Below are 18456 nucleotides of genomic sequence, written 5' to 3'. Positions count from 1 at the left end.
TACTTGCCAGGCATTACCTCCAGTAGAACAGGCTCTTCCATCCAGGGGATCCCAGTGTGAGGCATCAAGAGAAGATGAGAACACAGGATGCTGTCAAGTAACAGTAAGAGGCATGGCTCAGCCAGACTGACACTTGTCCAAGGTGATCTAAATTCTCCATCTTGACTAAGCTCACCTGGACCTGCAGGACCCAGTAGACCCCAACCTTTCCAGGACCTTGTCTCATAAAAACACATGTGCCTGGCCGGGCATGGTGGCTCACTCCTGTAATCCCAGAACTTTGGGAGGCCGAGGTGGACAGATCACGAGGTCAGGAGATCGAGACCAGCCTGACTAATACAGTGAAACCCCGTCTCTACTAAAAATACAAAAAAATTAGCCAGGCGTGGTGGCGGGCACCTGTAGTCCCCGCTACTCGGGAGGCTGAGGCAGGAGAATGGTGTGAATTTTGGAGGTGGAGCTTGCAGTGAGCAGAGATTGTGCCACTGTACTCCAGCCTGGGCGACAGAGCAAGACTCCATATCAAAATAAATAAATAAAATAAAATAAAATAAAATAAAATAAAATAAAATAAAATAAATGCCTTTGGTTTCTCCCTTTGAACTCTTCTGATCCCTCAGTCTACCCCTCACTTCTCTCAAGACACTGTCATGATTTCTTTACATTTCCAGCCAAGTTTTCAAGTCCTTTTCACTACCTGCTTCTCCACTCACTAGAACTAGGCCCCACTTGCACTTCTCTAGGTAACTCTAAAGTTTTACATGTGGTATATCCAACAGGAATCTTTCCACTATCTTCCTCTGTCCACAAAATGATACTAACAAAAATAGTGCAAGGGCCATATGAGCAAATGACACAGATCTCACAAGAAAAGAAACTACGATAGCAGAGATCTACAGGTAGGTGAGGGAGCAAACCAATCGTTCCCTTCCTCCCACTCCTGGAGCGGTAAGTTGGAGTTGATGCCATACCTGACATGCATTCTGTCATGGACACTTCAAACTGAGATGTACAAATTGCAAAACACACTACATGTATTTTCCTTGCACCATCTCTTGTGTGCCACCCAATCACTGGGCTCACAGCCTTCCCCCAGCTTCAAACACTAAGCTTGGCGACTTCACCTATGCCATGGCAATACATCTAAATGAGTCCCTTTCTTCCCTTCTCTCAACTGGGTATCTTCAGCATCAGTCACCAATCTCCACACCTCCAGCCTAACTGCACTTGCTTCTCTTGGCAGTGATCATCCTAAAACAAGCGTTGGGTCATAATACTGCTTTTCCTCCTCACAAACTACCATGGGTTCCTATCACCTACAAAATAAAGGCAATTCCTGATATTTTCAGGTCTGATCCTCAGCTTGTTTCAATTCCAAATTCCAACGTGTCAGTCTTCTCTCCCTTCTCCCTGTACCCACACCCATGCCAGGCCGTTCCTCACTGCTTGCCTATGCACTCACTTAAATCTGCTTGCCTTTCCTTCAGCCTGGAATACCCTTCTCCAAACCTTATGCCAAGGCTCAAAACACAGTTTCTTTGTGAAACTCCTCATTTCCTCTAATCAATCCCTGTAGGCAGGTCCTTGGTCTTCCATATACACCATTTCAAGACTCTGTCATCCATTTTCTATTTCCTACTCCCAGCTTCCGGCACACGTCTATATCACCTATATGCTTCCATTAATAGATGAAATTAAGTAAAGTACATGTTAGAAACCTAAAATTTACACGGCATATTTGAAGTATCTTTTGGTTTCAAATGAAGTCCAAAGAAATACTGGTATACAACCTGTAACAGCTAAAAATAATTTTCTTAAACCACAAAATCATCACAAATCAATCTTCACTTAGATCAATAGACCTTTTTGGGAACAATAATAAAAAAGAAAAAAAAAAAGTACCTAAATTAACAAGGATGAATTATTCCACTTTACAACTGGTGAAAATGAAAAAAAGTAAAAAGTTTATTCTCAACATTCTGATACTTGCTTCTGCTACCCAGTTTCTCCCGGGAGGCCTCTCTATGACGGTGATGAAACAGCTCAGCAGCCACGCAGCTGATTCAGCAGCAGTGGGCAGCTAAAAGACCAGCCCCTTCCTCCCCGCTCCTCAGAGAAGGGCAGTGTGAGTTCGGGTGAGGGCAGAGACAGCACAGTACAAGGGTCATTTGGAGCAGGAACTGTGCAAGATGGAGTGGCGTCATCACAGCGGCTGGGAAGGTATGCAGCAGGGACCCTGTATTCCCACACAGCAGCACACTCAATGTAGGCAAAGAGCAAATAAGCATGGCAAAAGTTGGAAACATTCAAAGCTAAAATCCCTTGTTTTGAAACGGACCCCAATTTTAAGTACTTATTTTTGTCAAGTGGTCATGATGGCTATTCTCTCATATGTCTACCAAGAACTAGGTTAAGGGCATTGAAGCAAAGTTCCTTTGTTAGATAAAGTTTATCCAGAAATTTCAAACACAAGAAATCCAAGACCAGATCAACCAGATAACCAGGGTGAAAGTTTAGGCTCTTTACAATCTGTATAAAATCCAAATCTAAGACACCGGCCCTAGCAAGACCCCTTTTCTCTCAATCCACAGGCAATCCTAAAATTGCCAAGAAACACTTTACCACAGATTTTGTTTTCAATGAAAAAACTCTTAATTTCATAATTTTCATACCACTTTTTTTTTATTTAAAATATTGTAACCAATTGACATACTAGATAACGTTGTTTACATTCCAGTGGTGCATGTTTAATGACTAGGGCATGAATGATGAAAAATCACAATAATGATCTCAGCATTCCCTAAAAAGTGCCCCATTTTGTTTTGTCTAGAGGAAAGGAGAGGGAACGGAACACAGGGAAGGAGAGGAATGGAGGAGGAATGACATCGCAGAGGAAGAAAAGCAAATGTCAGTTACCATACTCAGGTTTCCAGGTGTGACACCTTGCTGGCCAGAATAAACTGTAATGAGAAAGTAGATGTCACAGTCCAGGGAGACACGTAATTCAGTCTAACTTCATTATTCAGCTAAAAGATTAACAGCTTCTCAAAAATATACCAAATATTGGGCCTACAAAAGTAATTTATTTCTTCGTAAAATTTTACTAAGATTTACTCCTTTTGTAAAATGTAAAGAATGGACTGATATCACGAGCAGGTTCTACTTACAAAACAGTAATAATGTCAACGAGCACATCTAACACAATTTTCCAAGATATACAGTGAAAGATTTTACATGTGTCTCTTACTGATGTAAGGTATATACTTTACATACTTACTGGTATTGTTTCAACATTGGCTAAAAAGTATTTAACACACATTTATAATTCACTCAGTAAAGATCTAACAGGGCAACAGCTTACTTGGGAAAGCATAGAAAATTAGTGTGAGGTAGTTCAATAAAAGCCTAGTTTAATTTGTAAGTCATTATGAGAATAGAACATTGTGCAAAATTAATCCACAGGTAATATTTCTCAAAAGTTTCAGTAACGAAGAGAATCTAAACTAGAAATGGCCAGAAAGTGTTACTCTTACTAGACTCTCCTTAAGAGCACTTAACGAAGAGCAGTCAGTTTGAAATTAATTAGGATTTCTGTTTTCCTTATGAGTTTTCTAATTGTACCCCAAACTATACATTTCTGCTTCAATGCCCTTTACCTCTTCATCTTTCTTGCTATTAAGGAAAAATTAGTTTCCTTTGATTCTGGAAAAACCTAAGAGAGATCAGTAGAAACACAATGCACACAAAAAATGCAACAGGATATGGAGAGGCAACATTTAAGAGGGCTGCTAATGACAGAATGGTGGTGTTTGGTTTACCTACTGGTAAGAAGAGTTTACTGGTGTCATGGGGCTTCATGCATCCACTCTATAGCTAATGTGTAACTAATGAACAACACTCACAAACTACAATAATATTTTTGAAAATATACTATGTTTTAACCTCAAAATGTTGTGCAGGCTAGTGCCTAGGCAAACACTGAATAGTTAAGTCTTCATATGTGTAGCAGATACTGGCCAATAGTGTAAACCATCTTATCTGTAACCAAGGAAAGAGCTTCACTTTCCTGCTGCTGATTTCACTATCAGACACTGATGTCCTCTTCCCTCCATCTTTCAGACAGCACAGCAGGATTAGCATAGAACAGAACAGTGACAAGGCTGGCAGAAAGAGTGCTTCTTTGCACGCTGTCAAGCTTCTCTGGATTGTTAAGGGGGTTGTGTGTAGGCTTCTCATTTAACAGGCTGGTGTTTCTCTTAGGAACACCTGGTATGAACACACTGTGCCTTTACCAACTTGGAAGAGTGCACGTAAGGAACAACCAGCAGCCAAAGGTGCATGACACACTGAAAACTGTTCAGCAAGCAGTATGACAGAGCTGAGATGCTCTATTTGCGTATAGTATAACAAAGTGATCCTAACGATACAATGGTTTTACAAATGGCCAGTATATATTAGAGGGAAGAGAATAGTAACCAGGAAGACACAGGTAAAGAATTGGCATCTCTTTCTTAATCTGTGAAGATAATAAAAATCTTGGTCAAAATAACTTTCTCATAGTAAGACAGTGAGTATATTAAGTATATAAAATTGAAAAATCAAAATTATAGAACAAGAAAGGTGGTTTCACACAAGTACTACCTGACAGAAATGTATTTGTAACTTCTCTTGGGAAAAAAAATGTTTAAGATGCTTAAAGGATTCCAAAATAAAAAGAACCAATACCTATTTAGCTTAACAAATTTACGAGCAAAATTGTATTTAGATGTAGTACTTTAAAACCTAGGGCACACAACATTTAACAAAGAGACCTTGTTTTTAGGATATAATTTGTTAAATATTTTAGTTTACACTAAGTAATACGAGTTTTCTTTGAATTGAACTCAATGTGATGGTTGGCAAGTGGCAGCTGGCGTTTACAACAAATGATACAGTCAGACACCTGGTTTTCCTTACTTAACCAAAATCTGTATCAATAGAGATGGCTTATCAGCAATCAAGCATAAAATATGAAAACCTTCTGAAAGCATGTCTGCTGTGAAAGTGCAACAGTGACATAATCTACATTACAGAAAATACAGCTAATTGTCAAATTAATATAAACACACTCATTCTCAAATTTCTGCTAAAATTGTGAATCCAGTATTTCCTGTCTACAATTCAAGAGGTGTTATAGTCTTAAAACTCTAATTTGTCTAATCAAATTAATGCACCTTGTTGTATTAGAAAAGGGACTGATAAAAAGGCTGGGAAGCTGGAAATCATGACTCTAAGCCATCAAAAACAAATCTGCTATTTCAAAGTATATAAAAAGGCTAATGTATTTTAATCTTAAATATTGCACATTAACAATGATGTAAAATATCTCATTCAAAAGGAATTTTGCACTAAATATATGAATAAAATGCCAAGCAAATTTTCAGACACTGCATGTTAAGCCACACCTGTTCTTCCCATTGGTCACGAATTCCAAGGGGCTTTCTGCCTAGAACCTTGCTGCTTATGTGAGTATGCATTTCCTAGTTCATTACATGAAATCCCTCTTGTTCCAGAGATCATTTAAAAGGTGCCTGGGTCTATTACAGACACCGTATTTCAGAAATAACCAGACTTCAAAGACATTTTACTTGGGAAAAGTTCAGTTATAGAGAAATAATTCTGCAGATAGAAAATGTAAACAGTTAACATACACTTGTCAGGAGCAGCACCATTCTTACACTACTCGACATCCACATTGCATGTTATGTTGAAAATCAGGTATAAAAAAATAAAAGACTCAGACTAAATAACCACCATTTATGCCTGCTCTGCTCAATGTGAAGAAACAGTCCTTAGAAAATGACATCCTATATATGGCTGTGTGCTACTATTTTCAGATGAACGGTATATTGCTCATTTGATACATCACCTACACAAATCTAGGTAGGCTTTGGAACCTCCCAATAGCTAGTATAAATATGATTATGCTACAAGTAGAATCAAATGGCCAGAAACACCAGAACAACTGGTGTTCAACTGACAGACACTCCAAGTAATAGGAAACCGGAAAGGTCCAAGGGCCCGAAGCTGCAGGAAAGGGAAAGACTAGACTCTAGAACATTGCTGGGACCTACAGCCTGAGTAGATTAACTCAGTGTATACAAAAACAGGCTCATAGCTAGTAGAAGTGAACCATCTGTTTATTTGCATTGAAATGTATTATTCATGAAGTATCCTCTTGACTTTATGTGATCATAAACTTTGAGCATGCCACAAATTTGCAGAATACACCATGTTCTTTTTACTTATTTCTGTTGGGTAGGGTGGGGACATAAGGTGGTGGTAGATGCCCAGCATCTTCAAAGACATGCTCTGAGTTATTCTGCCACTTAGATGACGGGGCTTTTGCCAAAATTAAGTAGGATTGCCTACCAATTCTTGTAACTAAATTAGGATTGGCAAGTAGCAAATATTGGAGGTCTCCTAACACGTTCATCATTTACAGTAGTTATTCCTGAATATAACTGGCTACAAGTTATTTTCCCTCACTCCTCTGGGGTTATTTCATTGATAAGCACATAACCCTGAAGGATAGTATCATGAACAAAACATCTGAAATAAATTCTAATAAAAAAAACTATAAAAATCTTAAATAATTCATGATATAGGCAAGTCACCACATAATAGTTGCTTTGATAAACAAAATCTTACAAATTCAGTTAAAAAAATCAGCAGCATAAGATAAAGCAAATATGCAAAAAATTTAAAACATGATAAAATAATTAGGTTTACATTATACAGTTAATTACAGCAAAAAATACAATACAGTTTTGTTGCTGTTTTGAAACACAACTTAGGTTTTAAATTACATCACTTGAAATTAAAAAAAATAAACTACTTTACTACAAAATGAATTCTACATTTTTTGAAAAATCACTCAAAAATAAGACCACTGAATTGTTTTCAAAGTAGTTCTATCAATGACTAACCGACTCCCCGTCCCTCCCACCCCCCCACGGCCCAAGTAGTCATCTACAGCAGCCCAGAGGCCCAGCTGATGCTTCTAGACTGCTGTCTGTATCCGAGGCCAAAGTCGGATCTGTTGACATTGAAGACACATCATTGACAGACGACGATGACGATGGATGCTGAGAGCCATTGATCACTGCTGCACCTGTGCTATGAGAAACAAAACAGCAAATCAGTTGCAGACAGCTGCAGATCGAGCTACCTGCACTGCACTGCCTGCCTCTAGTGGTAATTTTTTCTCTTGGGTTTAGAAGGCTCACTAAAAATAATCGCAAATGATATCCAATACACTAAAAAACACTCTTCATTGACAGCTATGAGGTGAGAATTCTGAAAATGTCTAGAATCGTGGAGTCCTATCCTTTCAATGAATGTGTTTTTCAGTTTAAGACAAGAATTTACATCTGAGCCACATTTAGAAATGGTCCTGCAGCAAGATCCACAAATGGGCTTCAGGGTACGTGTGAATACTGCTGATAATACATGCAAAACTGTCTGTAATGCCTTTTTTTGGACAGAAGATCTTAAAGGACTGTATAACTACAAAAGTTAAAAGCTACTTCCCTACAAAAAAGTCTTTATAGCTTTGCACTAAAAAGGAAAAATTCAAATGATTCAAATTTGAAACAAGATGTACTTCTGGCACATCTTGTTTTAAAGCAAGCGCCAAGGAATAAAATAATTTTAACAGGAAGAAACCTTAATTCAACTGCCCCAGTTTATACAAGGTTATGGGACATGCCAGTGTCACTCAAATGGTCTAGTTAAGTAAACTTGGGTCTTCTTATTTCTACGCTAATACTTGATAAGTAGAAATATGGATTTATTAAATAGATAAAGTAGGAGCAAACAGTTTCTTTTGCCGAAAGTATTACCTAATAAGGACTTCCTGAATTTTAAAAAGTAACACGAATACCTGAGCTCGAGACAGAAATCCTCTCAAGGGGATTGGTTTAGGAAGGGGACAGGAATGACTTACACTGGGGTATAGAGAAAAAAGGTAACTCATGCACTAGGCTAAGTACTTTTAAACCACATGAACACTAAATAAGGGTCTTTCCAAATTTGAATAACGCAAGTTACTTAAAAGTTCTCAAGAATACATTTATGAAATAAAATCAATGGTCTTCAAATGGAACACTGAGCAGAATTTCTGAGGGTGAGGTTCAGGCACCCAACGATGCTGAAACCAAATGGGCTGAAAATCACTGCTCCTGAACCCAGCATCTGTATTTGAGATCATCCCTCCATTCTGTCCAGATAAGCAATAAAACACTTCAATATGAAAGGTCCTCTGCGAGCTTTTCTTCAAATGCAAAAAGAAAACAGGCAGTGTAGTGGGAATAGGAAAATCTTTAGGGAGGGGACTGGGAGACAGAAAGGAACGGAACCACAAGAGACAAAGCAGGTGATGGGAGTTGAAACAGAAGAGAAAAGCAGGATGAGTATTTCAGGCCTGAGAGATGAGAGGTAAAATAGGTGATAATCTCCTAGACCCAAGAAAGGTCCATTAGCTTCCCAGTCAGAGTGAAACTGAGATAGTATATTCTTTTTAGTTCAGTCAATACTTGGAATGAGCCTTTTCTGACTGAACAGTATGATACATCTGTGTAACATACATAGTACACAATGGCTAGTTTCTAAGACTTGTACTGAAACATTCAAACCATAAAAGGGATCCAACATATATAATTTTTATATATGCCTCTAGTTCAGGGTCTATTATTTTATCCAAATGTTTTAATCTGATAAAAATTAACTTTTAAATGCATTAACTTTTTAATCTAAAAATCAAGTACCTAAGGAAAAAAAAACACACACTTGTTTTTTCTTTAAAGCAATACAGTAAATTCTCAAATATCTGAATGGTAATAATATAGAAAATCATTAGTCTCAGGTGGGTCATTCCTCTCTCAAGTGAGTCTCTACACACTCAAGGCAGGCAAACTTACTTTACTATTAGCCAAACCAAAATAAATATAAGAAGGCACTCAAAGGGGAAAAAGAATAAAATTCATTTTAAAAATCAAGTGGAAATGGTACTATGGTTATCTGGTATTTTGATTTACCAAGCACTACTCCTTTTGTTATAGTACATAATCAAGAGCGGAATATTTTCATAACAGCTTAATTTGCTAATACTCATCTTTGCAAGCTATAACTGAGGATCCAGAAGATGTCTAGAAACCTCAATTTCTATCTTTTCCACTGACTTATTTTGTGATCATAAGCAAGTGTTGGACTAAGATTCAAATTATTCACTTACAAATTAAGAACAAATACAACTGCTCTAACTCATGAGATTATTACATTTACTCAAACATCTGGCACTCCAGCTGTGCCACTCAATTGGATAGTATGCTAAAGTATAAAACTGTCCCACATAATGAACTTTCCAAATCCCACCTGAGCCTCTATCATGAACAATTCAGTTATACTACTACTACGTAGCAATACAAAGCTAATTAATTACATGAAGCATTTATAATAGAGCTTTAAATTTGTTAGAAGTAAATTGTAGAGAAAAGTCCATTTCCAAAATAGGTAAAAGCTGTCAAAACCCATTCATATTTTCAACAGGATCTACACTATAATCTGGAAGACTGCATTCTTGATCAAAGATTTAAAATATACAACTCTAAAATATATAACCAAAAATGTCAAAGCAATCCACAAAAAATGGCTTAAACAATTATGTTTATAGTAGACAATGTCACTATAGTTTTAAAAAACCTTACCCATATACAACATGCTAGATACATCTATTTTTTTCCTCAAAAGTAGAAGTTTCTGAGGAATTAAAATGGCATAGTTTTACTTCAAAATCAAGACCTATCTTTTGAAATACTCCTCACTCTTCAAGGCTCAGCTCAAATTTCACCTCCTTCATACAACTGTCCTAACCTCTGTAGCCAGAGAAGTCTCTGTTGCCCGCCAGAAACAAAATGGGAGGCTGAAAAAACCACACACTCTGAAGTTATTGTACTAGTTCATCTACATAACAGATTTGGAATCTTACGTTATTTCAAATTTCTGAACTTCAGTTTCCTCATCCATAACGTGTGCAATAATCCTATACCTTAGGGTCTTAGGGGCTGAATAAAATAAAGTATATAAACCACTAGTGTCTGTCACGTGGTATGTACTTAATGTACATGTTACCTGCCATTTAACTTTTCCCCTCTATTCTTTATACTTTTACTTGTACTAACATTAAATATAAGATCAGCTTATGATAAAAAAAAGTTTTAACTCCTACAAAGCCAGTTCTCTTCTTAGAGAAAGAATACCTTATAGTGATGGTTTTAATGTTATTGCCTTCGTTCAACAAATCAGTCATATCATTTTGAAAGACAGCAACTTGGTACTACATGTACTAAATTTTGCAGTGAAGCTTTTATTTATCCAAAGTAAAGACTGTCAAGATCACAGAAAGGTATGTATATTGAATTTTGAGAAGTTTCTTCTTTAAAGACCCAACAACAATGCCAACAAAGTTTTTTAATTTCTGTTCTTCAACAGAATGTCAATATCATAGAAAAAGATGTGCATCTTATAAACAGTTACTGATACATTAGTATAATGTATTAATAGAAAAGTGTGTCAGTGCTTTCAAATTTCACCAAACTGTATTTCCTTATATTTATTAAGTCTGGAATAATGTTGATTTTGTAAGTATGGGAAGAACTGCAGGTTTCAGGCCACTGAAGATTACAACACAAGAAGTAAACTGTAATCTTAACCAAGCTTATATTGTAACCAACCTAAAGGAGAGGGCTGCCCCCGTATAACTCCATTCTTGGTTCTCTCCTCCAAGTCCATAACTTCCTTATATATCAATTCTGTAAAAGAAGTAAACAAAAATGAACTTTTCAAAGTCTAAGAGCCAATCTCACAACGCATGTATGGTTTAAGTGGAAATTTTTATACATGTGAAGTACTTCAAACAGTGTCCTTACAATGACAGTCAGTTAAGTGTCAGCCTAAGATTCAAGGATGTTAATTAATAACAATTCCTTGACACTCAACAATGGATCATATCGAAAGGAAGTACTAATCTTTCCTGTAACCACTGTTTCTCAAGTTGGTTTGATGGTGCTGGGGTAGACGCTTTCTTTTTCACTCTACCAGCAACTTGTACTACAGCATATCATACCACATACCATTCTGTACTACCATCTGTCTCAGGGAGGGCTTGAACCATGTGTCTTACTGACTTCCATTTCCTGAGCCCTGGAATAGAGCCTGGTGCACTGTGGGTACTCAACTAGATACATGTTACCAAGATTTAAATCAGAGTATGCAAAAGCTTCATTAATCAGAATGAAAGATAAACACATTTTTATTGGAGGAAAAGAAGCAGGTAAGCTACATTTCAACTCCTTATGAGTAAGCATGGTTATCACTTCCAGTAACATTTCTCCATGGGAATCTATCTTTTTCTCTTATCAGGCTTCTGGACAGCAAGCAGACCACTGCAACAACTGTTGCAACTGAAGAGAGACACTGGGAGCTGCTCTGCTGGTATCAATATATGCGCCTCCTGTCTTACATTCTTCACTTATATTATCATCAGAAGTGATTCTGATGTTAACTGTGATGTGCCTTGTGAGTCTGAATGTCTACTTAAGAACCTTCGGCCAGGAGTGGTGGTTCATGCCTGTAATCCCAGCACTTTGGGAGGCCGAGGCGGGTGGATCACCTGAAGTCAGGAGTTTGAGACAAGCCTGACCAACAAGGTGGAACCCCATCTCTACTAAAAATACAAAAATTAGCCAGGCGTGGGGGCAGACGCCTGTAGTCCCAGCTACTCGGGAGGCTGAGACAGGAGAATTGCTTGAACCTGGGAGGCAGAGGCTACAATGAGCTGAGATTGCGCCACTGCACTCCAGCCTGGGCAATGGAGTGAGGCTCCATCCCAACAACAACAAAAAAGCAAAAACAAACAAACAAAAAACCTTCTTAAGGTTCTTAATGTCTACTTAAGGTTCTTAAGTAGACATTCAGACTCACAAGGCACACCACACGTAATCTTAATGGTGGATGCCACATCATCACCACTATTTATCATCTTCTTTGGGTCATGGAATCTTCTGAGAATTGTAAAACCCTCTTCTGAGAAAAACATACAAACAAAAAATATTGCATTGAATTTCAAGGAGTCTGTGTTAATTCCTGAAGAAGAAAATTCTGACAAAGAATCCCTGATTACAGAGTATGACATTTATATTGGTAATAAGGTAAAACAAGAGAATATGTTGGAATGAACAACAACTGGAGACAAGTTTGTTTGTTACAGTAACTTAAGGCTTGGAAGGAGAAAAATAGAAAGCACTGATAAAGGAGAGAATAAGAGATGGTCTTCTTCAAAGAAACAAAAAGGAATGATAAACATTTGCAATATGAGGATTTTTTAAGAGAGAAAATAGCACTCCTCTGGGAAAAAGCACAAAGAGATTAAGGCAGAAGAACCGACACTAATTAGGAGTACTAACTAGGCAAAGCCATCTGTAATTAATGGCTTTGGCAATTAATTTTTCTTTCTGTTATGAGCTAAAACTCTTAGGTAGATCTTGAAAAAGGCAGTCTGTGGGTAATTACTGACATGCACCTGGGGCTAGGAGTAAGAGATACAGAATAAAGGTAAATGTTTTTAAAGCAATCAAAACCCCCAAATATATTCTTATACAAATGAAAACACTGTATCTCACTGATTTTAACATGTACTTTTTTTCAGTTTAAACTCTGAAACTGACTCCATCTTATAATCAATGGTGCTGGACAACTGACAGTGTTTTTTTTTTCTTTGTGGCACATAATGGTGTGCCTTACAACTGCTGGCCTATTAAGAGTCTATGACCAACCTGGACAACAGAGTGAGACCCCATCTCTACAAAAATTAAAAAAAAAAAAATTAGGCTAGGTGCAGTGGCTTAAGACTTATAATCCCAGCCCTTTGGGAGGCTGAGGCAGGGCAGGAGGATCACTTAAGCCCAGGAGTTTGAGACCAGCCTGGGCAACATAGTGAGACCCTGTCTCAAAAAAAAAATTAGCCAAGTGTGGTGGATCACACCTGTGATCCCAGCTACTGGGGAGGCTGAGGCAGCAGGATCACTTGAGCTCAGGAGTTTTGATGCTGCAGTGAGCCATGATCATACCACTGCACTCTAGCCTAGGTGACACAGTGAGACCTTGTCTCAAAACAAAACAAAAAAACAAGATTCTATAAAATATTTCATGGTCTATTGTAAATTAGTAGGATGTAAAAATATCAGGTTAATGCTTTCATACATATTCAGTACAGAGCTATATCTGTATACATATTCAAATGCATATTACATATTCAAATGCAGCAGACTCTATCCAGTTTTATTGTTCTGTCATTTTTTTAACTTTATCATGGGCTCTGCTAACCATGGGTTTCCTAAAGTTCACAGAAAATCAATCTCTAAATCTCTTCAATTTCTAAGAAAGAATCAAATTCATCCTTAGCAAAACACATTTATAGATGGGCTACTTATTCATGTTTATACCTCCCCAGTCCACTTTGGCGTCCCAGGATTTAAAGACAACTCTTAATAACAGGTCTTCTACCTCTATTTTAAGATGAGATAAAATGCAGGGGGCGGTGTAGGAGGGTGGGAGGAAGGGGGAGTGATTTACTCAAAGTCACACAGTTACAAAAGTGGTCAAAACACTGAAGGACAACAACACAAATGGAAGTAAATGGGACCTAAACATTACCTGGCCCACATGTCTCAGGGGACCTTTCTTTTTTTTTTTTTTTTTTGAGACGGAGTCTCGCTCTGTCGCCCAGGCTGGAGTGCAGTGGCCGGATCTCAGCTCACTGCAAGCTCCGCCTCCCGGGTTCACGCCATTCTCCGGCCTCAGCCTCCCGAGTAGCTGGGACTACAGGCGCCCGCCACCTCGCCCGGCTAGTTTTTTTTTTTGTATTTCTTAATAGAGACGGGGTTTCACCGTGTTAGCCAGGATGGTCTCGATCTCCTGACCTCGTGATCCGCCCGTCTCGGCCTCCCAAAGTGCTGGGATTACAGGCTTGAGCCACCGCGCCCGGCCTCAGGGGACCTTTCGAAGAAATATTTTGAACACTTCCATGACTATCAAAGCATGATTAATTTCAGCCACATTTATAAAACAGAATAAAACTACTATATTAGATTTACAAATATTAAAAATTAACTCATTCTGTTGGCAAGGGTGAGGGTAAAGAGAGACTCCTATACAATATGGATGGAAGTGTACACTACTACAATTTCTTTGGAGAATAATTTGGAAATAACTGAAAAATATCCTTTGGCTCAGCACATCTCCTTCTAGGATTTTTCTTCCAGGTATGTTCTCATATGTGAACATGAATACTGCAGAGTTGTTTCTAACAGCAACAGACTGGACACAATTTAAATGGTCATCAAGAGGGAGATGGATATACAGTGTGACACATTCATACAGCAGAACACTAATCAGTTGTTAAAGCAAGAGAGGCATATATGTGAACCAAAAGAGAATAACCTTCCAGATATCTGATTATATCAACAAAGCAAGTACATATAGCATATATCGTACACAACCATACGTGATTTTAAAAGGGTGGAAGAAGAGAGGTGGGAGACACTAAACACATTTGTATGTTCACACACCATAGAAAAACATGAGAGAGAGCACTAATGTGTCTGTGTCTGGGGTGGGAAATGGGAACTTAAGAAGTTAAGGAAGGAAGCAGACTTACTGTCCACTTATGCAAAAATATTAATTAATATTAACAAATTTCAGTTATGCACAGAAAATGTCACAAATTTCTCTAACATGACAATAAATCACCATATAAAAACCAGAAGCTCCTTCGCAGTTTTCCCTCTAAGAATCTGATGAATGTACCTTTCCACTCTTCTATTGTGTGTTCCCTTTCATCTAACTGCTTGTCAGGGATCTTTGGTGGCGGCTGAAAAACACAAGGCAATAATAATTGAGTCAGTATGCTGGGAGTATTTTAACTCTTTGTAGTTATTTGAAATATTAGCCAGACAGATGACTTATAAAAATGTATCATTAGATCAAGACTGATCAATCATCAACTTTCTTATATAGACAGAATAGGAAGACTCCTTCATTGCAGGAAAAAAAATGTTTAACTGTCTTTTTCTTTTCTTCCAGCTCTTGAAATTGCCACATTTTATTTATATCATAGATCATAGAATTCCGTTTTCCTTTGGATATAGTAATTTCTTTTATAACTGAGTTAGGATGTTCCCTCAGAGCATTCAACATCCTAGTTCTCTGGTTAGGGTATCCAGGCAAGATTGCAAAAAACAGTGGGAGGTGACTTTATTTTGTGTAGGAGGGGCTCAAATATGCTCATTAGTTTATTTGACGTAGTTTTCATGAAGAAACAGAAAAAATCATGTATCTACATTTTTATTTAAAATTAAAAGGTCTCCTCCAAACCTAACTGTAATTCTAAGAATGCAGTATGTTCTGTAAACATTAAGAAAATAACTTACAGCTTCTGCTTCAGAAGGATCATACCAGACATTGATGTACGGGTGTTGGAGAGCTTCATCTACAGAGATCCTTTTAGATGCATCTATTACCAGCATTTTGGATAACAAATCCCTTGCCTGACTGGCTGCAAACATAATGATGTTAATGTACATATATTTGTAAAGGTTCTCAAATTATTAATAACTTTCAGCAATTTGAGATTATTTTTTATTTTAAAAGCATATGTTTTAAAAATATTACTGTAAAATTATTTTATACATATGATTAAAATATATAAAATTAAAGAAAAATAAAACCTCATTTTTTTTCCCACCATCCAGAGAAAACCTTGTGTTATGTCCCATAAGAATATGAATACATATAAACACACGAACACATACACACACACCCCACATGGGATTAAATGTATATATTTGTAAAAAGTACCTTTAAGTTTGTTGTGTTCCGAGTCAGCTGGGAAAAGTACATCAGGGAAGAGTTTCTCGAAGCTATATCCAGCATATTTAGGTCTGTTTTCAACATAAGTCCTTACTGTTGGTTGCAGTTTCTTCATGAATTCAGGACATGGTGTTCCAAGCTGTTCAATAACTTTATTCCACTGATCAATATCTAATATCAAGTAGCTAAGAAAAATACTCCATAACTAATGTTCAACACATTAGTCATAATCATATTATAAGAAAATGGAAATTTTAAAAATCCTAAGAAAGGATGTGGCAGTTACAAATTTTATATCTCACAAGCACCTTGCAAAAGGCAATGATTGTAGATGGACAGAAATGATCAATAAATAAGCTTTGTTAATCTTATTTATTGTGTGTGTTCATACTAACTGATTTTACCTTAAAATGGAAGCTTAAACTCACAAATTCTAAACAAAATTATAAGTAACTAAGAATAATGACAATTACTATCCACAGTGGCTCTAACTGCAAACGGCACACAATGCTATAATAATACACAAAATGTTTCCTTTTCTGTCAGTTTATCAGAAAACATGATTGTATCTCCTAGACTATTTCTAGAACACATCCTGTTTTACTGAGTTTTCTACACTAACAGAAAATAACCAGTTGCAATAAAAATAAAGGCTTCTATAAAAGCGGCATTATCTTTTGCCATTCTTTGTTCAGTTTATGTTTAAAAAAATTTTCTAAAGCTCCGATGCCTATAAAAAAGATTGTTTTTTGGTAAATTGTAAGGTTGGGATTTCTTAGTCTCCTTTCCTCTAGTCCTTACACTCCAGGAACCTGAAGGCCAAGACCTAAAACTCACTTATCGTAATCTTGTGAATATGGCTTTTTCCATTCTTCCTCCTGAAACAATTCTAAATGTTACTAGCTGATAAACACATAACAAATCACTGTTAATATAAATATTAAAAGTAGTGGGATGAACAAAAAGCATGAATCCAAAGCTATCGTCACCATATAAAACTACTGCTGAAATTCTCAGATGAAAGGGTATGTTATGTGAGTAATGAGACAACAATCAAAAGACATAAACCACATAGAACTTAACAAAAAGGAGGTGGGGAACAAAACAAAAGGATGGCCAGAAGCAACAGACAGCTCCAAAATTCATATTAAGTTGTACGTATTTCTAGACTTAAGTGTATAATTATTAGAAATTTTTAATGCAAGCCATGACTTTTGATTTAGGTTAAATAAATCAACTCAAAGCCAGCAAGTAATTGTGCACAATTACAATTGAGTAGGGTTCTGAACTAACATATGAAACAACAAATGAGGGAAAGAAAAGTCTATGTCAAATAGTAGGTGGTATTTTAAGAATAATTTAACAATATATTAGGGAGAGACAAAATACATTACACCTGACCAAACTGAAGTGCTATCATACATTTTGACCTTTAGAAACTACATTTTAGGCCAAAGATAAGGATACGATCTGTACCTGGGAACAAAACACCACCTTTGATCATTTCTCCCATGATGCACCCAACTGACCAAATGTCAACTGAAAACAAAATGCAATGACATTAACATAAAGATTCTGGTTAAAATAAAAAAAAAATAAAGAAAATCACACACACCATGTATACTTTAAAATTATAAAAAGCAGTATAAAATAAAAATGAGTGACAGTGAATGTGCTCTGACTACCAGCAGAGACTGTATGTCCTACTGCCAGATGCAGCCTACAAATATTTCAGCTTATCTCAACAATTTTTGAACTCTAATAGCCACAAACTTTATGCCTGTTTAAAATCCCATCTGTATAAATGTAGCATATTCATTTTCATTAGAGAACATAAAGAAGTTCATCGCCTAACTAATTAACTGCTGCAGCAGCACAAGGATACAGTCCCTTCCTGGAAAGAGGATTTTGTGGCAAACCATTTCTCCCATAATGCACCCCACAGACCATAAATCCACTATGTGTTTGCAGCACAAAAGAAGGAAAAGCAAAGCAAAAGGTCATTAAAATCAAAGAAGCGTAATATGACTGCATTATATAAAAACTGCAAAACATCACAAAAAGAAAAAAGTGATCGTAACTTTAGCTCATGGAATAATTTAAAACACAAATTATTTTTTGAAAGTCTTTGGTTCACAAAAGAAAATGTAAAGTGTGGCATTTTAACTACATATCTAATTTCAAAGTGAGAGCTACGCACAGAAATTGCATAAATAGAAAAACCCTGCATGTTTTGTCCCTGAGAACTTGTTTATAAAATATGAAACAGAACCAAACACGAACTTTGTAAATAAAAATGTACATGAGGTAGTAAAATTATAAAAATAAAATCTTTATACTATACTATTTAGAAGTTCAACTGTGCATTATACTCTCTAAGTTAAATAAAAGAAAAAAAGCATGAGAAAATAATTCAGCATATTCAAATATTTAACAAATAATCTCTATGAATAATTACAATAAAAAAGTTAATCTAAAGCTCTTTAGAAT

The 18456-nt window shown here is 36.7% G+C and overlaps 1 protein-coding gene across 15 annotated transcripts in view; it reads right to left on the bottom strand.

The window, feature by feature from the left end:
• Positions 1 to 2663: 2663 nt before the first annotated feature.
• MAPK8 (mitogen-activated protein kinase 8) overlaps positions 2664 to 18456 on the bottom strand; it is a 135791-nt gene continuing 119998 nt past the window's right edge. For 6 of the 15 annotated variants that reach the window (XM_021943281.2, XM_021943278.2, XM_021943277.2 and 3 more), the window contains 6 exons: positions 17434 to 17505; positions 15955 to 16137; positions 15528 to 15652; positions 14905 to 14968; positions 10773 to 10850; positions 2664 to 7153 (listed from right to left, as the gene is read on the bottom strand). In XM_021943281.2, coding sequence (XP_021798973.1) covers positions 7008 to 7153; positions 10773 to 10850; positions 14905 to 14968; positions 15528 to 15652; positions 15955 to 16137; positions 17434 to 17505 — 668 coding nt within the window. In that variant the 3' untranslated portion in view covers positions 2664 to 7007. Of the gene's footprint in view, positions 7159 to 10772; positions 10851 to 14904; positions 14969 to 15527; positions 15653 to 15954; positions 16138 to 17433; positions 17506 to 17851; positions 17924 to 18456 lie in introns of all 15 variants that reach the window. The other 9 variants (XM_021943290.2, XM_021943289.2, XM_021943288.2 and 6 more) reach the window with 3 other exon arrangements.

This window comes from Papio anubis, chromosome 11 (assembly GCF_008728515.1).
Source record: "Papio anubis isolate 15944 chromosome 11, Panubis1.0, whole genome shotgun sequence".
In the NCBI taxonomy this organism is placed as follows: domain Eukaryota; kingdom Metazoa; phylum Chordata; class Mammalia; order Primates; family Cercopithecidae; genus Papio; species Papio anubis.
Note: the sequence above shows the minus strand (reverse complement) of the source record. Positions and strands in the feature narration are given on the sequence as shown.